Source organism: Centrocercus urophasianus, unplaced genomic scaffold, assembly GCF_019232065.1.
Source record: "Centrocercus urophasianus isolate 14NV4802_14NV808 unplaced genomic scaffold, USGS_Curo_1.0 seq_12, whole genome shotgun sequence".
Classification (NCBI taxonomy): Eukaryota; Metazoa; Chordata; class Aves; order Galliformes; family Phasianidae; genus Centrocercus; species Centrocercus urophasianus.
In genome coordinates, this window is record NW_024884364.1 from 57,140,936 (window position 1) to 57,168,106 (window position 27,171).

General features: G+C 41.7%; 1 protein-coding gene across 1 annotated transcript in view; it reads right to left on the bottom strand.

Moving 5' to 3' along the window:
* Positions 1-6,266: 6,266 nt before the first annotated feature.
* The window catches only part of RFX8 (regulatory factor X8), a 28,143-nt gene continuing 7,238 nt past the window's right edge, over positions 6,267-27,171 (bottom strand). The window contains exons 5-16 of the mRNA XM_042810896.1: positions 24,021-24,080; positions 21,552-21,619; positions 20,642-20,643; positions 20,437-20,565; positions 20,275-20,352; positions 19,699-19,812; positions 18,835-18,985; positions 17,147-17,205; positions 13,437-13,593; positions 10,646-10,740; positions 9,472-9,586; positions 6,267-6,532 (exon numbers count right to left, since the gene is read on the bottom strand). Of these exons, the coding sequence (XP_042666830.1) occupies positions 6,267-6,532; positions 9,472-9,586; positions 10,646-10,740; positions 13,437-13,593; positions 17,147-17,205; positions 18,835-18,985; positions 19,699-19,812; positions 20,275-20,352; positions 20,437-20,565; positions 20,642-20,643; positions 21,552-21,619; positions 24,021-24,080 (1,294 nt within the window). The remainder of the gene's footprint in view (positions 6,533-9,471; positions 9,587-10,645; positions 10,741-13,436; positions 13,594-17,146; positions 17,206-18,834; positions 18,986-19,698; positions 19,813-20,274; positions 20,353-20,436; positions 20,566-20,641; positions 20,644-21,551; positions 21,620-24,020; positions 24,081-27,171) is intronic.

Sequence of the window (27,171 nt, forward strand, 5' to 3'; positions counted from 1 at the left end):
CTTCTGCGGCGCGGCCCGCAGCACCCTCCCGCGGCCGCCCGCTGCGAGTGCGGCTCCGCGGGGCCGCCCGCAACGCCCCCCGGGTCCGCCCGGCCCGTGTGTGATACGGAGAGAGACTGCCGAGAGCGGGAACGGCTCTCTGCCTTTGGACAGCTCTGCACCGCGAGGGGCACAACTCCGCTGTGCAGCCCTGCGTGTGCTGTGCTCGCTGGGCAAGATCTTAATCAGGCAAAGATGTGAATGTTGGAGTTTATTTAAACGGTTCTACCCCTCAGGGGTGCTTCACTTGGCAGTAGATCCCTTCAGAGCAACGCTGCGAACTCAATTGTATGAAATAGCCGGGGTGGCCAAGAAAGCCGACGATATCCTCGATTGTATCAGAAATGGTGTGACCAAGCAGGAGCAGGGGGGTGATCGTCCCTCTGCACTTGGCACCGGCGAGGCCACCTCAGTGCTGTGTTCAGTTTTGGCCCCATCACTACAAGAAACGTATCCACACCGTGGAGCGTGTCCAGAGAAAGGCAGCAAAGCTGTGAGGGGTCTGGAGCACGAGCCTGATGGGGAGCGGCTGAGGGAACTGGGATTGTTTAGTCCGGAGAAGAGGAGGCTCAGGGGAGACCTTATCGTTCCCTGCAGCTACCTGAAAAGAGGTGGAGAGAAGGGGGTCAGCCTCTTCTCCCAGGTAACAGTAATAGGACAGGAGGTGATGGCCTCAAATTGCACCAGGGGAGGTTCAGGCTGGGTATTAGGAAACACTTCTTATCAAAAAGAGCAGTGAGGCAGTAGCACCAGGTGCCCAGGGAGGTGGTGCAGTCACCATCCCTGGAGGTATTCCAGAACCGTGTGGATGTGGCACTGAGGGACGTGGGCAGTGGGCGTGATGGGGTGGGCTGACGGCTGGACTGGATGATCTGAGAGGCCTTTTCCAACCTTAATGATTCTGTGCTGCTATTCTTCCATTGCAGGTTCTTAGGGACATGTAGCAGATCCTTTAAAGCTGTGAAGAGCAGATTTCAGAGTTCGTCAATGGCTTCTGCTTGATTGCCTCATGGGAGCAAAATGCATATCTCATCTTATGTGTAAAGGATCTATGAAATGCTGAGTGCTTTTAACTTCTTTTTGTTTATTTTATTCCTTTATCCTCACCGTAATCACCTGAAGGAGTGCAGTGAGCATTAAGGCTGAAATTCATTTTTCAGGCAGTAAAGATACATCCCCAGTGTATGTAATTTCCCCACCAAGTTCTCAGCCTGGGAACTGAATGCTCTCCTGCTGTTAGCATATGGTCCTGACTGCATGTGCTGTGCTATTTTGTCTACCGATTCCCATTTCAGTGCTTGAGCTGAGGAGTGTAGATGCAAGGAACAAATAAATGTAGATTTCTCAAGCACAAAATGAGTAAAAGTTTGATAAACTCCTGAGGAATGCTTCTCTCTAGCTAAGGAAATGTCCCTTATTAAAATTAATGGAGCAGCTGTCCCCTCTTGAAACAATGAGCACACCCAGGAAGCCTCCTCCCACAGGACACACTTTTCAAAAGCACCTAAGAAACCCAATTCCCCAGTGTTTCCACATGACAATTAGTTGAATTCCTCGTGCATTGTGGTGCACGTGCCACATGTATTTCATTCTCTAAATTTACCTTAACATATAGGTTTGCTCCAGGTTCCTCTTTGTAGATTCTTTGCTCATACCCTGCTTGTAGAGCACATTCCAACAACTTAGTTTCTGACATAAACAAATCAATAACAACCTATTTGATGTCAGTTAATAGAATTAGGTCTGACATATCGACTCTTGTATCCCGCACAAGTGGGAAGCAAGCGGGAGTTTTTCACGACACAGAAATCAGTGCTAAGCTCTACATGCAATAAATGTCAATTTGAAATTACATTCTGCTGATACAAAGCAGCACTGATTCAGGGTCATCAATCTATTCTGCAGTTTCCAGATAAGTTTAACACAATGTCTTCAGATGGGCCTTCTGCTTCCTTGATGTCTGAACTCCAAGAAATAAAATTTGAAAAACCACACATTTCACCTTTTCATTCTGAAGATTTATTCAAATGAAGTCTAATAACCAAAACACATGACAACTTGCAATAGCTGTCTCACTAGCACAGTTTGGCATTTAGTATTTACAGAGGGAGATCTTAAACTTAAGAGAATGAAAATATTATTTCTTAAAATTGTATTAGAAAGTAAGACTGGCCTATGCTTATGAAGTATTTTTGAAAGTCAGGCTGATTTTCTCTGAAAATTAACTGGGAATGGGAGGCAAAAATGAAAAGAAACATTCTGTCCATCTCTTTGAGTAAGAAGTGCTTTTCTTCTGACCACAAGATCCAACTGAGTGGAAGTTTTTGCTATTTTGTCTTCCAAATGACCTGGGTGAGCTGCAAGTTAGAAAAGAAACATGCAAGCATTTTGATTGGAGGCACTGTAAATCATGTAAATCATCTTGTTAAAGCCAGTTTGTTTAACTTCATCATCTTAGTTAAATCAACTTTGTTAAACAAGAAAGTCTTCTCTCTACTTTCCTGCCTCATATTCTGCTTTTTTTTTCCTGTCCATTTTTGTGCTGACAATCAACCTACTTTACATCAGTTAAAGCAACAGGAGGATATACGCACTGAGCTTCCTCATAGGATGGCAGAGGTGTAACAGTAGTGCCAGCGCCTTTTTGGTGCTCACACTTTATGTGACTGCTATCAACTATTCTTCTCCAAAACAACCATAGTGCTGCCCCCTCCCTCCCAGGGACTGCTTTTACGTACTGAAATCCTGTCTTTCTTAAAATCAGTGGAAATTTTGTCAATGAATTAAAGCAGGGTCAACACTTTGCTCTTATTTTCAATCATTTTAGTTAATTATTTTACTTGATTTCTGTATCCTGGATTACACAGACTATTCAGACGACCATTCCCTATTCACTTAAGTGAAGCAGTTAATACTTCCTTATTTTTTCCCCCTTTTTAACAAATCAAAGTATTTGCTTTGCTTTTTGCCAGAAGAGCTGTGAACAGTGTTCCCTCAGCCTCTTTGCTGTGATTTGCAGTATATTGTATGGTACAGAGGCGTGGAAATGGATTAAAAGCCACAGCACAGTGCTCTGCAGATAAACCCACTGCAGGTGTGCAATTTAATAGGATTTTAATTTGGTAACAAGTGAACAAAGAGAGGAAACACAAAATAGGATTTTCTAGATGAAAAATTGCTACTCTTGCTAAAAGAAAGCGACTGGAAGCTCTGTGATAAGGAGTGAAGATCAGTCTGACGTTCTCTGAGCTGCCCTCTTACGAGTTTAAGTTCACTCAGAGCATCTTTGTTTGTGCCATGGGTTCCAACAGTTATTAGTTCAAACTACTTGCACTCGGCTGGATAGAGTTCAATCTGCAATGCTGTCCATCAGGCCAGTTTGTTTAAATCTTGTATTGTCTCATTCCCCTCCCTCTGACTTTGTTTTTTTTTTAAATATAAAAATATTTTCCTTGGGAGATGTCACCAGCTTGCAATATATATTCCATTCTCAAGATTATTAACAGTATTCATGCTTCAAATTACAAGATATGTATATGCTGCATTGCTCAAAATGCGTGGAAAAACATGGTGTCTAAGGAGTTTAATTTATATTCAGCATGAAGGAGAGGTGGGGGACCAAAAACAGATGGGGAAGGAAAAGGAAAAATAAAGGTGGCAACCAAAAGATCATGAAGAGATGTGCTAAGACACAGGCACATATTGCTGCTGCTGATGCAAGGGCAAGCTTGGGAGATTCTCTTCTGATTTCTGTTACCAGTCCTCCCTCTCATTTTTCCAGGGTTTCACAGCAGAACTGAGTTTTTAGCACTAATTTCAATGAGATGCGGGTGGAGGTGCGATGAACAGATTTTTCCTGAGCATAACAGGCTGTAGAGAAGGCACAGAAATGCTCTGTGGGACAAGATGAAAAAGATACGGAGGTTGGTGTTGGCAGAGGAAGAAGTGGAGGATGGGAGATAAAGAGAGACACCAGGCCTAAGAGATCTGAAGAGGCTGTGTGAGGTGAAGGATTTAAGGGGAAAAAAAATACAAAACACACCCTTGATATACAGAGCAGTAAGTCATGCAGCTGAAATACCATCCAGGAGACAGCATCTTGGCTGCTGGTTGCTGTTCGGGCTGCTGTGGGTTTGTATACATGTTCTGTCTGAAAGGGGTTAGTAGGGGCAGGGACAGATGGCTGCCTGGGAGAATGGGAAGGTGATCCAAAGTCACAGAAGACAAACTCTTTTGCAACAGGAATCTACAGGGTGTCTAGTTTGGGGGTCTACAAATATGGTAATATGAGCAAAGTGGTGGGTGGTGGAGATGGTTTGGAACTGCATTTTTCATCAATCTGTGGAGTTAGTGTGACACCCAAGGAGAGAGAGCCTGCAATGGCTGAGGTGGGCGCTACCACCCATTCAAAGGACACCAGTGCCAGAAATACTCACCCACTCTATCACAGCTCCTGAAACCCTTCTGAGCTGCAGGTTCCAGTTTTTAATCTCCTTCACTAGCTACAGACACTTGAGGCACAGCATTAGCAGGCTCTCACTGGGCTCTGTTTTTCATTCCACTATCAGCATTTTGCACATGGACTGATGGAACCCAGGGTTTCAGGTCCTTTAGTTGGCAGGATTTTCCTCTCTAAGCTCTTCCTATACTTTCTCCATCCTTCACTTTTTCCTTCCCTCCTTGATACCTTGACAAGTCATACTACTCCCCATTTTGGGTTTTGTAGTCATTTGCTCCTACTTTGGCACTACTCGTCCCTCACTCTAATCAACCTTGCTCTGTTCTTGAGGTCCCATACAAAATATGCAAAAATTACACATTTATTTGTTGGCATATCACTTATGCAAAGCAAAACCAGGGTCAAATCTTTGTCTGTTGCCACTTGTATAAGAGCACTGCAGTTGTTGTAGAGGCCACACAAATGCCCCTAAGGGCAGAACAATGAAAGAACATAGGAAGCAGGAAAGATATTGAATAGGTTTTCTACTGGTTTATCTCCTAATTTTTGACCACTGTTGATTTAGGGATTCCTTGGCCATATTCTGCATCCAGATCAGTTTGTTTTGAACTTAAGGTGGCAGGGGAGGATAGCTCATTACATTCCATTTCAAAAATGAAAGTATGTATCCAACATGCCCATGACGTATGTAAACCATTCTCGTTTGTTTCCCTTGTGTCTTTCTCCTTCTGCTTTTCATTACTGAACTAGTTTTAGCATATCTCATATTTAAAAGCAAGTGTCTTCCAAGAGACTTTATAACTCATAAAGACGTTTTTTAAAACAGTCGATTTCCAGTCCTGGTCCTATTTTATGGAAGCTGAGTACATCCTGGAAGGATAAGCAGTAGAATAACAACAGCATGATCACCTCAAAACTGTTATTTCCGTATTAATCTTGGTGCCACTGACATTTGTTCTTTTCCATAGTCTAGAAAACATAGTGTTCTCTGAGTCTTTAGTGCTGTTACTACACAAAAAAAGAAATCTGAAAACAGCTGAACGTACAAGTGATGAATATATCCCTTGTATTAACCACAAAGGCTTGATCTGTGTTCCGATATGTCCTAGGATTTAGCCTTGTGTCCTAAGAAGACTCAGACATTTTGTTTTCTACCTGCATGTCACCCCTTATGCTGCTAATTGGAACCGGGGGGCTGACTGCAAGAAAGTCTGGCACAGCAGAAAGACTCAAAGTGTTTCACACTTCGGCATCTTTTGATAAAATTAATAGCTAGGTGAAGGAAAGAGTCTCTCAGTGCTCTCAGCAGTGAGAAAGGCTACACTATGTGCTTTCTCTTCTGATCAGTAAATTCCATTTGGCCTGCTAACCCTTGAGCTGTGCCAAACCCAGCAGAACAAGGCTGCTCTCGCTCGATGACACTTGGGGAACCTAACACAAAGATGAAAGTCTTCTGGAAAACGAAGGAAGAACGAAGGAAGAATGGGGTGAGTGGGAGATAGGCAATGTAAAGTTTATAATCCATTAACAGGAATTGTGGGAGGATGGCTTTTGGCTTGAGGTATGGATGACAGTGGACATAACTCCATGCAAACCCATATTTCATTAGTTCTACTTCACACACATGAAAAACTACAAAGTCTACACCTCTCCCGATTTCCACGACTTACTGCATTGCTTTTTTTTTTTTTTTTTTTTTTTTTTAAGTTTTCTTCAGAGTTAATATTTTATCTCACCTTGATTTCTGTGGCTTTCTCCCCCAAGCAACTCAGAACTCTGAATATACGTTGCTTAATCTGATGTCACTCTGGTTCAGCATCAAACTTATGAGAGTTGACTGAGGAGCTTGAGCTTGAGGTTCTTCCTCTGCAAAGTAGCCCCCGAAGCAGCTGGGCTCATAAACCCACAGAACAGGCTGGTCGCTTTGCTGTGTGACACAAAAACTTTCTTCTCCCTCCTCCTCCTCCTCTATGTAGGACTGGAAGATGTGAGCAACGTAATCCAAGAGTAGCAAATTGAACAAATGCCAGGATCCTAGATTTAAAGAAAACCAGAAGTAGTTGTAGCAACCTCTTAATTTGCATATACCTTCCTGATGTGTTCTTTTTTTTGAAGAGCTTCATTGTAGTGATGGGCTAGACAAAGTAGCAGTCTAGCACTTATCAAATAATGCTTGCATAATGACCTGCCTCCAACTACCACAGCAAAATGGGCACTGACTATGGATTTTAAACATAAACAAAAAAACCTTTTCCCAAATTTTACCAACAGAGAAAAATGTGCTTGTGTTTATTCACTTTTCTATTCAAGTTCATCCCCCCAGACTCACTGCCCTTATAAGGCCTATTAACTAGCATGCATTGTCTGCATTTCCCCCTAACACAGATAAATTATTTAACCTCTCCCCAAGCTAACCCTCCTACAGATCTCAGTTTCTTCCATACCTATGACATTAAATGGCCTACCTTGCAGCTGTGTATGCCAAAATACCAAGTTATAGTTGCCAAAAGCCAAAAGAAGGACTCAGGGAGGCCACTGAGTTTTGACTTGCACCTGTGGTTGAAAGTGCTTACAGTGTGTATGCAGGTGACTGTCCAGCCACCTTGGCTTGGCTGTACTCCCCTGAATGCCTCAGAGGAGATACTAATAAAGGAAATGTAGGTGGTCAGCTGATATAAGGTTTTGTGTCTGAGATAAGGAGAGGCACATATGCTGGGAAAGAGGTGATAATAGAAGAGCTCTAGCATAGAACTGTGGAATCATCTCGGTTGGAGAAGATCATCAAGCCCAACTATCAACCTGACCTACGGAGTCCCATCAGTAAACCATGTCCCTTAATGCCGTGAAGTCCCATGACTTCCTGTGCCCTGACTGCTGTTGCTCCTTTCAGCCTTCCAGGGGACTAAATGCAGGTTCCTTCGATTGCACTTGAGCGTCATCCATGAGGAGGCAGGGTTGGAATAGGGCAAAAGACAATCCTGAGCTCAGAAGTAACTTTTATGTGTGTCAGAAGTGCTAAGTTTCAAGCAAGACCCCCAGCCAGAAGTGAGTTTGGATTTGGTTTCTGCTATGTGACTTACGCTGTGGGGATGCATGCTGCATTAACATGACACACATTTACCAAAAATTCTACATTTTGCCTAAGTAATTGTGGATCCTCAGTGGATGCAGCGTATTTTGACTTGCAGGATCCCCACCATTTCTTTATGAAATGCTGAGATTTAAGACATTTATGAAAAGCAATGGCCTGAGTGCAGAGTGGCTTGTTAAAATAACTAAGCCTTGCCCACTAAGGCTTCAAATAGAAATGTGGGAATAGAGACCTAGGAAAGATGGGACATTGTTACATCACATAACCCAACATCTAAAGGAACCACTGCTTTTAGGAAAGAAGATAATGACCAATTTAATTGGAACATCACAGAGAAAGATTAAAAGGCGCTTTAAAAACTCTGTCATATGTGAAAATGAATTAAATCTCAATGTTAATGAAGTACAATAATAAGACTGTATAATGTGAGATGAAAATATTGTTTGTAACTAGTTTGAGGAAGGCTTAGCAGAGGATAGGATGCTTTAGATCAGATGGTATTAATTGTGTCCCCAGCCATTAACAACTAAAGAACAGGGAGGTGATTCATTAAGCTCTTCTCGAGGTGGGAAGAGGATTTCATCATCATTGGCAATTTTAATAAACACTGAGCCTCCAGTGCTGTTCTTGGAATTCGTTCACAATTTTCACTCATGGCACAAAATATTGCATCTAACTTTGGGGAGTTTTGTGCACAACACTTCTGCAGAGAGAGATGTGGTTATTACTACTCTGATGCAGCCGGCCATGGACAAGGGACCCAACTGTGCTGTATTCCATGTAGTCAGAGAGCAAACCTCCAATCCTGCTCCAGGGAGTTTGCAACCTAATTATGAGGCAAAAGGTAACAGCTAGGTGTAGAAAAGGGCTGTGCATGTATATACACAAACACAGCCAGTAACAGGGAAAGAATGCTGAAGAATATAAAAGGCAGCAACCTTAGCATACCACTTTGCTATGTCTTTGTAGGAAACACAAAGCCCTAAGCTTTGAAGGGGTATGTCTAAGAAGATAATGAGGCTTTTTTGGCTGTTGGTGTGAAGCTCCCTCCAACAGAACACAAAAAATTACGAAGGTGCTTCTTTGAAAGTCTGAAAGGTAGTTCATGCAGTCTGGGTTGAGATGTTACTCTGAGGAGACAGTGCATTGCTCCAGAATAAATAAAAGACAGATAGCCTCTGAAAGGTCTTACAAACAAAGAGAAAGGAAGTTGGGTTTGATGCAATATAGAAGAGGTACAGTTGATTCAAGACACAGTGGTACCACTTCAAGGCACTTTCAGTAAATGCAATTGCAAAGGCCTCTCACTTCTGCTTTACAGTAGTGTGTGTTGGATTTGGTGCTAGACAGCTCTGAGCACTACAACAGAGACAAAAAGCATCCAGCTGAAGGAGTGATTAGTTTTCAATCAGTCTAATGTGTCAGTGTAAGGCATAAGCAAAAGGAAGGAGCCTATACCTTCTCTAGGAAGAACTAACTGCATTTTTGACAAGTGTTTGGATCTGCTGTTACTGTTTTGTACAGAAAGAATATGGGAATCTGGAAGCTACCACCTGATATATATGGAATTATTATGGTTAGGGCTGCTGGTGCCCCAGATCTCCATCACCACTTCCTGATGGAGTTCCTGCAATGTGGGTGAAGCGAGGTTTACATCTAAGGATGCAATTATCTGTTTCACCTCAAATGATGGCCTCTACCAAAACAGGGAGTCCTGCTCCCCTGCCATCTCCAGCTGCATCTTTCTCCCTTTCTCCCTTGTGCTCATCCTAGAGAGGTGATGCTCATTTGGATTATAGCTTGACTGCATGTCTGCTGAAATGATCAGGTCCCTCTGCCATCTCAGGTCACATCAGCTGACAGGCACAAAACTCTCACTTACCAAAACTGTCTGCATAGTTGAGTGTCATCGCCTTGCTTACTGTGCTCAGTAGGAAGTTCCATCTCAACTGGAAATCAGCTGCCAGTTTTATAAACTCCTGTTTATTCCTGCTTGGCTGCAAATAGAGAAAAAAAAGATGCTTTATGATGAAGCTGGTTAAAAGAGTCCCTTATTGTGTTATGGACTGTTTTCCTGTGCAGACGGCATACAGAGATGGAAAATTAAGTTAAAATAACTTAGGTTGAAAGAGATCTTTGTATGTCATCTTTTTTCAGGTCTTTTCCAGCCAAGTTCTGAATGTCTTTGAGGTATTCTCCACCCTTCTGGGTAACTTCTTCATGTGTTTTTTTTGTTTTGTTTTTTTAATCTTTTGAATTTTTCCTTTGCTGTGGCTATTGCCTTACACCCTATAACTGTGAACCTCCATCTTCTCTGCAGCTGAGGGTTCTGTGAGATGAAGGCACCACAGAACTGCAAAATGCTATTTCTAATTATAAAACCCACTCAAAATATTAGGAAGAAAATCTGAAGAAATAAGTACAGTTTATCTTGCTTCTTCAGAAAAATAAATAGAAAAAAAGAATTTAACTACCTTCCAGCCCCAGATTCACTGGTCTGTCCAACCAACAGAATGCAATGCTACTATCAAACTACCACCAGCTCTGGATCACTGATGGACCAGGGGAGCAAGAATTGGTAATGTAGGGAGAGGTCTATACACAAAGATGATCATACTTGAATCTTTCATGAGAGGTAGAACCATTCCACTAGCATTTCTCACTCTCCTACAACCTTCTGAAAATCAACAGTTCCATAAATCAACAATCTCAGGAGTCATTAAGTGTTCTCTTCATTTATATGGACATTTTTCTTAGAGATCTTGATTTATAAGACAGTGTTACAGAGTGCATTTACAAAATGAGACCAAATACTGTAATCACTGAAGTGGATATATGCATAGAAATACATTTGTAGTTGTTCGCACAGATGGAATTTTTGTATGCCAATTAATTCTCCCTTTTTCTGCAGCATGCATAAATTGTATTTATGCAAATCTGCAGTCTGGTCATGTTGCTAGTATATAATGTATCTCCTTCAAACTTTTGACAGAGTGTAGAGGGATAAATGGTGTGATCACTCTTCCTTTTCTGAAATTGTTAAATTAATTTTATACCTGAATGACAAAAGCCTGAAGATCTGAATATACACAGGTTAGGAGAACTCGAATATCTGTAGAATGTGCCAGTGAAGATAATAGGTCATTCAAACCTGTGAAATATAGAAGGGAGATCAAGTGATTGGCTTGCTGCCATTTCTAGCTTTTTTTTTTTTTTCTGTTATATTTGGCTTTAAATATACTAAGACCTCTGTTTATAGCATTTTGATTAGTGCAACTGCGCAATTTCTTAGAAATTACTCAAAATTCAAGTTCATGTTATAGAATCATAGAATCATAGTATCATAGAATGGCTTGGGATGGGAGGGACCTCAAGAAGCATCAAATTCCAACCCCTCTGCTGCAGGCAGAGTTGCTAACTGCTAGCCCAAGTAGATCAGGCTGCTCAGGGCCTCATCCCACCCGGCCTTGAACACCATCCTTGTGGATGGGGCATCCATAACCTCTCCGGGCAATATGTTCCGACACCTCACCACCCTCTCAGTGAAAAACTTCCTCAGATATCTATCCTAAATCTTCCTTCCTTTAGTTTCCCCCCTTGTCTTATCAGTATCTATCCATGTAAAAAGTTGTTTTCCCTCATGTTTATAATCTCCCTTTGAATACTGGAAGGCTGTAAAGAGGTCTCCCTGCAGTCTTCTCTTCTCCAAATTGAACAAGACCATCTCCTTCAACTTGTCTTCACAGGAGAGCTGCTCCAGCCCTGTGATCATCTTTGTGGCCTTCCTCTGGACTCTCTCCAAAAGCCTGACATTTTTCCTGTGCTGAAGGCTCCAGAGATGGACATTATACTCCTGATGAGCCTCATGAAGGCAGAATAGAGGGGGACAATCACCCGTCTTCTGACGTAGCCCATGATACAGTTGGCTTTCCAGGCTGCAAGCAAACACTGCTGGCTCATGTTCAGTTTTTCATCTACCAGGGCTCCTAAGTCCTTCGCAGCAGGGCTACTCTCAAGGAGTTCTTCTCTCAGTCTGTATACATATCTGAGATTCCTCCAACCCAAGTGCAAAATCTTGCACTTTGTTTTGTTAAACACAGTTCACAGGGGCCCACCTTTCAAGTTTATCAAGGTCCCTCTGGATGCATCCCTTCTTCTTCTGTACCAACTGCACCACTCAGCTTGTTGTCATCAGCAAACTTGCTGAGGATGCACTCAATCCCACTGTCTATGTCATTGACAAAGTTGTTAAATAGTATTTGTCCCAAGATGGTCTCCTGGGGGATACCACACATTACTGGCCTCCACCTGGACGTAGAGCCATAGATCTGTTCCATAAGCTTCCCAGGAACAGAGGTGAAGCTTACTGGCCTTTAGTTCCCTAGGTCACCCTTCCTCCCTTTCTTATAAATGGGAGTGAGGTTTCCCTTTTTCCAGTCTCCAAGGAATTCACCTGTCAGCCATGGCTTGATGGAGAACAGCTCAACAACCACACCAGCTAGTTCCCTTAGGACCATGGTGTGCATGTTGTCTGGCCCCATAGCCATTACTACTGTGTCTGCACTGGCATAATTGTCATGGACAAAGTGGAAAGAGTAAACTTTGCACAGGTGCAAGCTGAAATATGGCTATATGCAATGCCAAATTTCTTATCTAAGCTTCTACATGGTTGAAAAAGAAAAATCTGTTGCAGAGGAGAGAATTGTTTCAAAACAGTAACTGCAGATATTCCATAGTATTCTATGGAAATATATATAGCATTGCCAAAAAGCACTGCAGATGTTCCCCCAAAAGATTAGAAGCTACCACTCTGTGCCACAAGCTGCATCATGACTGTACCTCTCTGAATCTATACCCTTCTAGCTAACAGGTTTTATTGTCAGAAAACATATGCATAGGGTCTGTAAATCTTTGTTTATTATTAATAGCAATTTGGAAAAGGAATGGAAACTGAGAATGCAGCGAATCCACCTCTGAAAACACAATAATTAATAAAAAGAGCGAATGCAATAAAAAGCTCCTGTGCATTGCTTTTGATTTTAAGTCTCATATCAACATTATTCAGATGGTTCTCTTAATGGTTCTATGAACAAAGAGAATTATTATTCCTGCCAAAAGCCATCACAGGCAGGTGGTGGTGGTGCATCCCCTATCAGGGAGCACGCCTGCGGCGGGCCAGGAACAAAGAGCTGAGGATTCCTCCATCAGCTCTAAGCACAGACGGCCCATCTTACCCATTTCTTACTAATGATTTAAATGGCAGTCTGTTAATATTAGAATTAACTTGCCATTATGTTCCCATAGCTTTTCGGTAGACTGGCAAATGTGTCGTGTCATGGCTGCATGTAAACCATGTGTTTTAGTGTTTACAGCACAGCATCTATTCTGCAGGCCCTAACAGAGCAAAAAGATGTGAAAGCCGAAAGGTCCTCATCCAGTTCAGCATACAGTGTGTAAAATCTGGCCACAGGAGGTGATTTCGTGACTGCAATTAATAATGGGAAAATGCAAAATGTAATTCTAGGAAACTCCTTTTTATCAAAGCAAATCATAAAATGTCCCTGTTTATCAGCCTTCTTTTGGAAGGTGTATCATTTGGGAACACAAAACCCACTCCCATCGCCATAGAAAGCATTAAGAGAGAATCAAAGCCTTTCATTCTTAACCTTTAAAATTAAACGGATATAACTGCGTGCTCCATTCTCAATTTTATTGGCTCTTTTCCAGTACTTAGGGTTACTGAAAGGCTGTAATTCCCAGTAGGGCAGATGCCATGAATAAACATGCTGGAGCTTTAACAACGTCAGGCAGAGGCTTAAATGGATAGGAAAATATATAAAAAATTACATTTGATTTCTATGTTGTACTGCAGTTCATCTGGATTTCCATACTTCTTTTGAAAGAGGTTTCCAGGCACATCCAGCAATCCCTGATTGATGACAGCATTCAAATCCGAGATCAGAACAGTGACTTTGTTGTTGTTGTTCAAGACTATCCTCATTGTCTGCATTTATTAAGAAAACAGTTAATATCTTTCACAAGCCCTCAACTCAGTCAAAAAAGCTTCCCTTTCAGTGCTAAGTTAGAAGTGAGGCTTTACATTTACCACTAGACTCCAAATGGGGAAAAAAAAAAAGAAAGAAAGAAAAAAAAAAGCATCAAAGAAGATGAATCTTAAGCTGTCTTTGAGTGGGTTTTGTTCTGGGTGATATTATTTTCAATGAGACTTTGTGGTAGTGTCTGTGATGGAGCAGACAAGGCTGACAGATGCTTGAAGTATCTGGGCAATATTTTTGCCTGCAGTTATTATAGTTATGCCAAATAATGGTACTTTGTCTGAAAAAAATGAAACGATTTATTAGGATTTATTTTTCCTCACTGTCACTTGTCCTTAATATGTGCTTCAATTACATTCAAAAGTGAGTTTTCTTGAGTTTTTCTATCCTTTGAGAAGGTAAAAATAAGACTAAGAATACAGTATTAATTAAAGTGATATTAGTGGGGAATTTGTCCCATTTCTTTGCTTGTGAGTCATTTGTGAATGAATCTGGTTTCATATTTGTCCCTATAAATATTACACACACAGATATTGCAGAGGATTTTCAGCCTAGCTTTTTATCCTCATCTCTCCCTCTTTTTTTTTTTTTTTTTTTAATTAATTGCTAATATCCTGATTGAAATGTTTTAAGTGGTAAATAATGAAAGGAATTAAATCTGAGTCTGTTAAAATTCATCCATCCATACATTTAGTCTCTCGCTTTCATACTGAAATGTGGGAGATCCTACAGGCTCTGCTGAATTTGGGCTTATATGTATATAATCCATGTGCTAACTTTGGTCTACTAGAGGAAAAATATTTTCTTGTAAACTTCAGAGAAGACCTCAGGGTTCATGAATGTTTGAACAAATGCCATTCATTGGGTGCATGGTAGAGATCACTACTTTCTATCACACCACACTTATTTGCAAGTATAACTCCCAATCCAGCACTTTGGTTTTCCACTATTGTGTTAGCATTACTCAAATATCACAAGCTGCCTGACTCTCGGTAGTCTTTTTCAATCAAGTTAAAGACAAAGCTCCTTTTCTTGCTTTACTTGGAGTTTCCAGCATTGGAAGAAGAGCTGCTGGGTGCAGCAAGAGCACACAATGAGAACACTGGGAACACAGCTCCATATTCCTGTATGTTAGGCCATTCTCTTTCTTTACCCATTACACTTCACAAACCATAATGCTCTGAATTACTAAGAGCTGGCCCTGACAACGCTTAAATACATCTTATCAAAGACAGGAATCAGCCCTTGGAAATGACAAGCATTATATCCACATTCCTTTCTCACAGAGAATTTGCACTTTCTTGTACTCTAACTACTTCCGTACATCCAGGTAGTAGCAAATATCAGCCTGCTTTATCTACACATGATGGGAAAGTTACTTTTTCTTCTGAATGCTGACCCTGCCAAAATTGTTCAGATTTTCTCACCAGGTGGCTAAATTATTGCAAAGTGCTCTACAAGGCACAGAGTGTTTACACCATTCAGAAGCTGCAGCTGCACAGTCCCTCAATAACAGTTCTCATTAGGAGCACTGTCACCTGCTTTGACCACCTGTCTCTGGTTGAAATTCAATGTGCTTTTCAGAGAGAGAAAACCTTGAAGGACGATTAGAAAGACCAAATGACTCCCTTATGAGAGAATTAAACCTCAGGCTGAGATAGAAATAACTGAGAAAGAATGCGACAGAGGAAGAACTGCGTGAAAAAGGGCACAAATTTTATAACTAATGAAAGAAAGTACTTTTTCTCGCAAGAAATAATCAAATCCTGGGGCTCGCTACCCCAAGATGGAGGGGGATACAACCTTCATCTCAGATGGCTAGATGGGTCTCAGGAGTAGAACATCACTTGCTCTATGCATGCCTACTTTATCTGAGTATCTGATGGGGACAACCAGGGCAAAAAATAAAGCACACACAAGCCTAGGGACTGGTCTGACCAACTAAAACACCGATTGGTTTTCTCTGAATGACATTCACCTCGTCATGAAGCATCTGTGTGTTTCTCACATGATGAACATCTTAAATATTCGTGTTGTCCAGCTAGCCATCTTCTGGTATGCATTAGGTGGATAGGGTAATTTTGCAATATAGTCTTTATCTGACTCTTGTTTTCTGCTCTGCTTTCTGGAGCCCGGTATAAATGCGTTGGATAAGGTCAGAAGTTATACCTGAGGCTACAGCTGCTGGAAGACTACGGGGATGTTGATTTACAAGGCTCACATTTTTTCACTTGTTGAAGCTGTTGTTTTTAAATTGGAACTAATGGGGCTGATCATCAGTTACTCTGGAGCTCCTCTGCCCTTTGTATGTATTTTAAAGGGGCTCTGGAGAAGGTGCAAATATCATTTACCTGTGCAAAGAGTGCCAGTTAACATGAAGAGGAACCAGGCTCAGAGTGTCCTTTACTCTAAGTATAGACCTGACCCAGGTTCTCAGGTCTAGAATGTTCACTTAGTGCAGGTTAAACAGTGCGCAATATAAAGCAGTCAGAGGCTGCTGCTGGAGAATTCCCTCCAGCTAGGTTAAAACTCTTCTTCCCTAAATCTCAAGGGTGTAAACTAAATGTTGAGTCTTCACAGCTCTTCCATGCATTAGGAATGTGCAGGGAAGAATAAAAAAGCTACAACCAGCACCTTGATGTCATGCCTCAAGCCCAAGCACAACAGCGTAAAGTCTAACTACAGCAATCCGGTCCAAATGACTGGGAATAGTTGGCACATGCATTCTTGTGGGACTGAGTGGTTTGATGGGTAAGAAGCACTGTTAAGAAGTATGTAGTGTTATGAAGCTGAGTTTTTTTCTAGTGTTCAGCATCTCCAAAGTGCTGCTGCAGGAAATGGCAACTACAAGTCCTTGGCACTTGATAGATGTAGACCTTTTGCCCATGTTAGGACACCTATGCACGTTTATGCATTTTTTTTAAATTAAAAAACGCCTCCAAAACTGCTTTTTTTTGAACTGTGAGGTTTAAATTTTATATGCTGTTGGTTGTGGTGAAGCTTTCCCATAAAGGAAAACTGTATTTATTAATGAAAGATGGGATGCTGCTGTGTAACCCAAGGAGCCACAGTTCCCTTCTTTTATTCCTTTGCTGTGAGGACAAAGTGAAATCATTTTAGCCAGGTGGGCATACTGGGAGTATCTTGTACTGCATGTGCTGTGATTTTGCAAGTATTCAAGGACAGCAATGGAAGTGAAGCTACAGGAAGGGCGCAGCCCATCATAATAATGCAGCACTGAGTAACTGCAGGATAGCAACCACTAACCACATCTCGGAGGCTCTCACAGAGCCCAAAGGGCCCCTCAGCATACTTACTGTGGGCAGAAATAAGTAGGAGGGTGAGCATGGTTAGGACCATGGTTAGTATACAGATAATAGCACCTGTGCCCTGCTGCTGTTCTACTACAGTGGAGCATCTCATAAATGATCCTTACTGCGTGTGGGCTTCTTGAGTGCATGAGGTGCTCAGCTGTTTTGTTTCATGGATTCTGGAACATACCTTGGCCATATTAGAAAGATCTGTCTTTCTCCTGAGTCTTTTTATAAATACTGTAACTTCTGTTAAAGAAGAAGAGGCAGGTGTTTCATATCATTAATATTTTACATTCTTAAAGACATTAATGCAGGCAGATCTCTTTAAATTGTAAAGCAGATCCCTGTGGGAGCAACAGGCTAACTCAGAGCACAGGGAGATAGCTGAGCTGCTATCTATGCTGGGGACCCACGAATTTAAATCTTGTAAGCAGCCCAGATTACTGCTCTTCCTTCACTAGAAATATGTCAATCATGATGCAGAGGAACAATACTTCCAATATTTTTTTCCATGAAATACTTCTCAAACAAGAGCAACGTTCTTTTATAAGTATGGTTTTAGATGCCATAAGGACTAATGGCAGCATGAATACTAAATTTTCTGTTTTGATTAGAGTTTGCATTTTCACCCTTATCTATCTATAATTCTTCAACACTGTTAATAAAAGTTGATTTCTGTTGCTCTACTTGATCCTGTCCATAATGTTAGAATTACTAACTCTGTGGTCCAAGAATATCTTTTTTAAGAATAAAATATAACAAACTGATTCTTAGTTGCAAGAAAATCAAGTATAAAGCAACTTAAATCTGCAGACAGGCAATGGTTTTTAAGTGAATTCTGTTTCTCTAAAGTTTGTACAAACCCCAAAGCCCAGAATATGCATAGAAAGCATTCCGGTTGATTAATTACTTTTACTTTCATACACACAAATGCGTTAAAAACAAATTACTAAATTTGCTCTATCAATTGCCTGAACGTAAGGACTGCCAGATTTGAGGCTGACTGCAAGCCATCCTTCAGCATGTGTGCAAACAGTCCTGTATCCATGCAGGATCCCATCTTTCTCTCTGTGGAGATGGTTTTCATTCACGGAAAAACTGAGCAGCATTTTGCTTCAGCTGGTTTCTTCAGCATAACTGAACTAGATGATCTTAAAAGTTCCTTGCAGCCTAAACCATCCTATGATTCTGTGTAATAAATAAACTATAGAATCACGGAATGGCTTGGGTTGGAAAGGACCTTAAAGATCAGCTAGTTTCACTGCTGTGGGCAGTGACCTCTTCCACTAGATCAAGTTGCCCAAAGCCTCACCCAACATGACCTTGAACATTTTGTACATATGAACACATTTGCATACATAATCAAAGTACGTATGTATGTACGTACTTAGGATCACACACCTTTGTATACTACAAGATTTTAAAATCCTGCTCTAATGACAGAGTCACATTTTCCCTTATAGGCCTTTGGGGTTTTTTTTCTACTTTATGTTGAACTGCCCTATATTCATTAATTAATTTATCTGCATAAAACCACTTGCAAGGAAAAGAGACAGAACAATACCGACATTTCAGAGGGCAGGGTGCTTATTTTTAAGAGTCATCAACACAGCCAAAGTGAACATGGCAAAAGACAGGTCTTTAAAAAGATTCAAGTACGCTTTAATTAACCAGGAACTTGGAATGATTTGGGCTTAAATTTGTCCTCACACCAATTGAGACCATTTATTTTTAACTGTGTGCCAACTAATTCTAGTCCTTTCTTCTATCAAGGTCATCAGCTAAAATGTTTAAAAAATAATTTAAGAGTCTTGTAACTCAATCTTTTCTGCAATTGAAGTGAAGATTATTTATGAAAATCACTCTGTTCCTCACCTTCACATTTGGATGTTTGGAGTGACATTGGAAGCTCTTCCAAAGCATTAAGCAGCCAGAGTTTAACATTTTTACTGAACATTCTGATTGACTTCAGATAGTGGACAGACACCTCCTCCAGGAAGTCACCAAGGAGAATATTATCCATTTCCTACAATGTAAATATATGGAACTGCATGTACAGATGTTTACAGCAGCATGAAACATGTTTTAGCTGTGATTACAATTTAAGTCATGAAAGAAGCCCATTGTTTTCCTCCTCTTATGGCAATAATTAAACTATATTTATTAGCAGAAGGAAAAAGGTCCTAGAAGCAAGCAGCACCTCCTGAATTAATTACTAGATGCTGCTTGATGACCTGCTGTAAATAAGAAGTAAATTATTCTGAGCAGAAAACTGTATGTCTGCGTGGAATGTCACTGAGAAATACAGTAAAGTTATCAAAGGAAAAATAACCCTCTTGTAGTTTAGAATCCAGCTATCAGGCTGAATTTCAGATGCATATCCTCATTCCAGAACCCCAGATCACATTTATAGCATCATCCTCCATTGGTGTTAAGAACTTTCGGCTGTGGTCGTATGCGAAGCCAGGAATTGGACTTCATGATCGTTATGAATCCCTTTCAGCTTCACATATTCTGTGATTCTGTGAACTGAAGATATGGCAGCAAATGGCTGTAGCCTCAAGTTCCACTGTCTCCTTTCAAAATCCAAACTCGCTGGCTCAAAATTTATATCTACACATAGACTGAAAACAAAATCTCATTGTACGGTACACAATAAACGGCTGGTCTTTCTCTCCAGCTAGAACTACCAAAAAGACAAAAATCTTAAAGTAATTACAACAAACATGTCTACAGTACCTTGAATAGATATCTGTCATAGTACTTGAACAGCTGGCATATATCTGGCAAGGAGATAAATGCTATTTTTTCAGGCGGTAGAGACCTCCAAAATGATGTGATGCAATCCTCCACCTATTGCACAAAATCCTTCATGAATTTTCACCAATTTTACACTAGTGACATGTGAAGTGTGATTCAGTGAAAGGACACACACATCAGCACAGAAGCAGGAGGATGAGCACAGAGCTTGGCTCCCCACCTGGCTTGAGCCAAGCTCAGACACTAGTGGGAGCATCCTGGGGTGAACCTGGCAAGGAAGTTTAACAAAGAGCAGGAAGACAAAGAGACGTGCTGTGGATATGTGGATATAATGGGAGATATGCATCCATGGCCTTGTGTTTTGTGCCCGCAACATCACATTCTAAGAGGTGGTCACATTAAGAATTCCAGTATATCTTGAATGAGTGCTCTTTTTGTCCATAAATGAACGTCTTCTTTAAGTAAAACCATCAACTAAATAAGCTACAAAGAAACAATTTCATTATCATATTTGTTTGCTATCATGCAAGGAAAGTTACTGAAGCAAAGGCCTACCTTGTCAAGCTCTTGCATTTTCACAACCTCTAAAATATCGTGGCAGTGGCTATTGTACTCATTTGCGACCTGTATGATCTGGACAAAGTGAGCAAGAAGAATGTAAAAATGATCATCTAGTCAAGGAGCTAAATGGCTTGATTACTGGATACTTAAACATACCATCTCATAGGGGTATTTGTTCAGTAGTTCTTGCTCCCAAGGGCAGGCTAGCCCAAATTCAGGCAAAACATATGTAAGTCTGTCTTCTTCAGTTTTCAGATAAGTGACTGATGGAAAACAGTGCAAATCCTTGTTCCAAAGCATCAGAATGAATTTGAAAGAATTAAAAAAAAAAAAAAAAAGAAGTACACAATTATCTTGTCACTTCTGTTAAAGTTACTACTTTCCTGAAGTTGTATATTACTATTTTTTAATGAGATGTAATTATTCACAGAAATGCTTGTTCTTTTTGCTCAAAAAAATAGAGATGGGTGAAACAAGCAAGCATGGTTGACTAAAAGTTCAAATTCCAAACAGTACAACAATAATTTATTTTCAAACCAAGTGAATATTTCACGCTACGCACATCCTATGCATATATTTTCTATAGCACTCATTTTCACAGTTGCAATCTTCTAAATAAGGCTTGAGATTGTTGGCTCAGCTGTAAAGGTGACAGCAAGGTTTTCTTCAGCTGTTGTTACAGGCACTCTGAGCAGCATGAAGAAACAAGAAAGACACACAGTGTCTCCTTTTCCTTTGCTGTGATCCCATAATCCTGCTGCTCACGCTCTGTGGGTTGGCTTCCAACAACCCCAGCGTCAGGCCAATTCCCTAGTGCATTTGAGCTGACAGCAGTTAGCCTAACATCAGCCTCCTTGGCGAGCAGGGTTGCCATTCTCTCTTCTTAATCACTTCACAGTGTTTTAAAGACTTCCCATGCCAATATAGTCTCACTGAGTTGAAAAGACACTGGCTCGACAGCATGAGGGCCTGCAGTGGTGGGCTTCAGGCAAGGAAGGCTGTGCCCAACTAACTCCTCCAGTGTTGGAAACTTGGGCTGTCGGCCACAATTTCAACACTTGGCATAGCAAAGATTATTTGAGCTGACATTTACACAACAAAAATACTTAGCTACATCAGGAGTGGGGGGAGTAAGCATTTAGTGAGGATCCACAGACAAAGGTTATTTCAGGGAGTGTGATGGGTTAATTGTATTTCATTACAACATTATATAGCATTTCTAATTAAGCACACAGAGAAGCATTTTGTTATAAGACTAATCTATCTGAAACTCACTGTTCCTTCTTTTTTGCTATTGCTCTTGTAACCAGCTGCATCTCCAGAACTGCAGGCGTCTGCACTGTGGTAAAATACAGAACATAAAGCCCTTTAAAAAAACCCATCAATTTATACAGTGTTCAGTGAGAAAACAATCTCAAAGTGGATGGAGAGTTCTAGGCTGAAGTAGACAGCAGTGTGTTTAGGAAACAAAATCCCACCCTTTCCCATCATTCAGTGGTCCCAGGATTTTCTAATGAATCTGAAGACTAATTTCAAGATAAAATTGAGCCACTCACTGCAGACAGCAAGATATTAGCCATTTAGCAGCACAATCTCTTCCAACTTCTTGTACCAAATTTGTGATTTTGAACTGGTAGTGGCAGTTCATTTAGAATGAAAATAAAAATCATATACATGGAAATAATGAAATCATAATCATCCTTGAGCTTTGATTGCACAGTAACCCCATTTTCTGTTCCCTTTATTAATGCAGACAGCAACTTTTTCCTGGCTGCCCCCTGCCTACTTTGAAAGTCTTCCTTGATGCTCCACACTCTCAGTATTCTCATGGGCCTGCAAAAGCTTAACAATCAGCTTTTGGCTGGAAAACCATGAGCTGGGCAGCAGTAGGCTGCTTTCTTGCTTTGTCATCTCCTCCCTCCTCCTACGCCTGTGTTGATGAAGTCAATCCTGCAAGAGAGAAAGGCAGTCGCACTCTATCTGAGAAACCTGGCCTGTTGTGAACTGATGTGGTTCATCTGTCAAAGAACAACTTTGGCTACAGGCTTGCCAAGCCTAAAACTGCTGGGGAAGGGGAACGGTGAAAGCAGTATGAGCAGTGGCTGCCCAGAGACAACAACAAGAACAGAGATCTGTGGGTGAGAACTTGAAAAGCAGCACAAAGGAACACCAGCCAGTAAGCCAGTTTCTGGCCCAACTTCAGTTCCTCAGCACAAATGCATGGAGCATAGGAAATAAGGAAGGTGAACTGGAAGTTTTAGTCCAGTCTCAGGGCCAGGATATTCTGGGCCTCAGTGAGATGTGGTGGGATGGCTCACAAGTCTGGAATGCAGAGACGAATGGCTACAGGCTCCTCAGGAGGGATGGGCAGGGAAGAACAGGAGGTGTAACCCTCAACATTAGGGAAGGTCTGAACTGCATGGAGCTGGGTAATGGCAATGGAAGGACTGGGTTCTCTTAATCAGAGTCAGAGGAAAGGCCTACAAGGGAGATAGCATCCAGACTACTGTGTCCAGTTCTGTACTCCCCAGTTCATTAAAGACAGAAAACTAATGTAGAGAGTCCAGTGGAAAGCTACAAAGAAGATGAGAGGCCTGGAGCATCTCCTGTCTTGTGGAAAGAATGAGTGATCTGGAGTTGTTCAGCCTGGAGAAGAGAAGGCCGAGAGGGAATCTTATCACATTTTATAGATATCTAATGGGCGGGTGCCAAGTGGATGGCGTTGCCCAGTGACAGGACAAGGGGCAATGGGCACAAAGTACAACAGGGGAAGTTCCATCTGCACACGAGGAAAACTTTACTGAGAGGGTGACAGAGCACGGGATAACAGAGCAGCTGCCCAGAGAAGTTGTGCAGTCTTCTTCACTGGAACAGGCTGCCCAGGGAGGCTGTGGAGTCTCCTTCTCTGGAGATGTTCAAGACCTGCCTGGATGCCTACTTGTGTGACCTGGTGTAGGGAACTTGCTTTGGCAGGGGCGTTGGACTCAATGATCTCTGGAGGTCCCTAGCAACCCCTACAATTCTGTGATTCTGTGATTCTTGTCTGAAGATATTCATAACATGCATGGACTCTTTTCTGTGCAACCTGTAGAGAACCGGCTTCAGCAGTGTCATGGACAAGGTGATCCCCAGAAGTCCCTTCCAACCCCTGCAATACTGTGATTCTGTATCATGGGACATGCTCCAGCCAGCCCCACATCTGCTGCTGATATGTGCTCCCTGTCTGTGAAGTCATTTCAAACTCCTGGGGACTGTTATTTGGAAGGTGGCAGCCAGTGTTTTGCACAAAATGTGCAGTCCTTGTTGGTGGCTGGTACACACGTCACCTCCCTTTCCCTTCATCACCACTTTGGTGCTGGAAGCCAAAGGACTCCACCCACCAAAGGCCTAGCACAACATTAATACTGCATTTGTTTGGTCCCCACAAACAAAAGAAAGGGTCAATACAGATGCACTGCTGTCAAACGTCTCATTCTTGCAGGTTCCTAAAGCCTGTGAAATACAATTAACAAACATTTTCCAGCTCCCGCTCTTCCCAAGCAGGCAGCCAGCTGCATTCTGCTGCTGCTGCTATGGCAACACACCTCAGCACCTCACCTCTTCTTTGGTGGGCTGCCTAGTCCGTTTGCCCCCTGCTGTGTGGCAGGCTGAAGCCTTCCTTGTCACTACTCCTCCACCTGACCCTACCTCACCTTTGTCAGTTGAGGCCAGCATTGTTAGCAAAAAACGTCCAGACTCACCCAGTGCCCATAGGGGTGCTTGGCTGCCACGCTGAAACACTCTTCCCTGGAGAGCACTGCCTGGGCAAAGACAGAGCACAGAGAGTGGAGGATGGGTGGGAGGCGAGGGCAATGAGCTCAGCTCTGCCTCCTGTGAGGCTGGGGAGGAGGAACGAGAGCTGATAGGGGAGGTCTGATTGTAGGGATGGCAGAAAGATTGAGGTGAATGGGAAGGAAGAAGGGAAAATTAATGAAGGGAGAATGGTGAATGGGATTGACAGATTACACTGAGATCAGCAAAGATAATATCCTAGAAACACACTAGAATTTGTAACTGAAAAATTACAGGTTTCACTAGAAAGTCAGAGACCCAAGCCTTTCCCTGTTACTAGATCATGAAGTAATTCTTACTTAGAGGTCTTTTCCAACCTTGGTGATTCTATGATATGATTCTACTCTTACAAAGCCAAAACTCACTGGCATCATTTTGCACTGACATACTCCAAGCCACTTTGATCTACCAGAGCAACTGCCATTGTAGGGAGACCTCATCCTCAAAGCTCCCATTCCTAAAAGTCACCTTAGTGTACTTCAAATTATCCCACACCCTCTTAAATCTCCATAATACCTTTGGAGACCTGTTTGGTCACAGCTCTGCTTGTTTGCACTACTTTCACATCATCATCAGCGCAACAGAATATCTTCAGGAAAACTCAACATTTTGAAACAGACCAACTCACAGGTGCTTTGTAAGAGAATCCTCATCACTCCTAATGTGAACTCATTCCATCCCAGCAACTTGACACATCCAAAGCCTGGTTGACTACCAAGAGGCAAATGCTTTCTTTGCAGTGAAAGTCAACCATTATAATCTTATGGCTGTTTTTATGACACCAACAAGCAAAGCTCCCAATGTGCCAGACCCTTCACGGCCCCAGTTCCTTACTACCAGCTCCACGTCAAGTGCCGGTGACCTCAAAAAGGTCAAGAAATACTGTTTTCAGTAATTAGAGACAGTGGATTGTAGTGCTGACACCAGTCCATTCTTTAACAGCCCAGAGGGAGTTTGGGTGGATGCATTCATCTCTCAGCTGGGCTCTCAGCTCCACCTTCCCCTCAGGTAGAAGCTCCAGAAGAAGCACCTGCATGTCAGACTCGATCCAGGTGTGGGAGGATGCAGTAGTCACTTGGGACATGCTGACTGCTATGGCACACATCCCTGTCTCTGCCAGGGGGATGTGGCATCAAGCCAGTGAGGTCTCTACAATTCACTGGATCTGATTTGAAGACAAGTGTTTGGACTGCACTGTAAATGTATATTAATAATCTGCTTCACTACTATCTGGAAGTTTTCACACCAGCACACTCTTCCAGACTGTTGTATCATGGGTCAAATACTGTCTGCTGCAGCCATCAATTTAACTCTACAAGAACGTTTTTCCTTGCGGGTAGAAAAATACTCAATTGTTTTATTACTATTTTTTCCAACTTTCATTTCTCTACTTCAAAAAAATTATTCCACAGATGGCTTTTTTGTTTGTTTGTTTGTTCAGTGGTGGTGTTACTGGATGACAAAAATTAATTCTGATTTCCAAAAGTACTGAGCTCTACAGAGAAGGCAGTAAAGATGAGATATTTGCTTACTGTGTTCCTGTGCATTTGTGAAGCATGTAGTACATAACTGTAAGAACAGATGGAAATTGACTTATTTCACTGAGGCTGCTGCTTAAGTTGTATGTGGCCTAATTTATTTCCTTAGTTATTTTGTGGGAGGAGGGTTATGATAACCAAGTGTCTCTGGCTGCATTTCATTTGTTTGTTTTTTACTGTCTTCTCTCTGTTTTCTTCTGCTACCCTTTAACAGGCACCAAGAAGCAGCAGTGACACTCGGGTGCTGCTGGTGCACGTGTTGGCTCTAGATGGGGGCACGTGGCTGGGTTTGGAGTGCAAGATGCTCTAAATGCAGCTCTTTGGCTTCACACAACAGCTTCAGTGAAGGAAGTGTCAGACAGAACAATTTCATAGTTAAGAGGCTTACTTAAAAGTACTGCAGCTAGAAAGCTGATGTTTATCTGAATGTATATATATTTAATACAGTGTGCATTGATAGCTGGGGATATCACTTTAGCAAGGTTCTCATGTGAAATGAGCCTCACGTTGCCTATGAATAATTTGTTTGGTCTCAAAACAACTGATTGCCACCTGATTGTGTGCAGAACCTGAGCCTTTGCCCTGCTCCACTCTTTATCCTTGCTCTGCTGTGGCTGCCTGGGCTGCTGCAGCTTAGCTCTGCCATCAAACCAGCAAAGACAGGCAGCAAACCCGCGGGTATAATTTTTCCATTCTCTTGCAGCGTGTATTCAATTAACTATACAATAAAATACCACAGACAGTGAAACAGCTTTCATCATCGCCAGAATATCTGAGTGCTTAATAGTCTATCTTGTATCCCTAGAACATTTGTGCCGTAGAGAGCTATTATAGCCCCATTTAAAAGAATGGAAACCGAAGTACAGAATTCATTTGTATACGCATTTCTTTTTTTCCTTTCTCCCCGGGAGAAATGCAAGTCTGAAGCTCATTTACCTCAACCATGACCTTAACGATGACCTTCATCATCCTGCCTACAACTTGGTTGAGATAAAGTCTCCACTTAGCTTCTACTCTATCTTACATTCATCCCTTTCTTAGATTGTTTCTCTGTTTTTGCAGACAATTTCTACTCCTGTCTGATATATCATCTCCAACAAGAGGTTACTTTAAAACCTGACATTTTAAAATAAAACAGGAGCAGTACTTTCAAAGTAGCATGCCTGATCTTTTAGAAAAAAAAATAGATAACACCGTTGTGTATAAAACTTGTCAAAAAGAGCACTGTCATTTATATTGTAATACATATCCCTTCAGCCTGCTGTTAACCAACAGAAGTGCTACAGTGTCAAGAAGCAATTGTCATTTATCCGAGCTTCCATTTAGAGCCTCAGCATGTTACCTTCTTCCTTTAGGTTTGGCATGATCTACCTTTCTACACTGGAAATCTGATTAGACAGGGCTCTTTTTCAAATTGGATTTTCTTGTTAGATATATTGCTTAAGGTCACAGCACTTCTATAGCGTGTATAAAAGGAAGAAAATACTCACACTGTTGACAGTGTTCAGCAAAGAGAAATAAC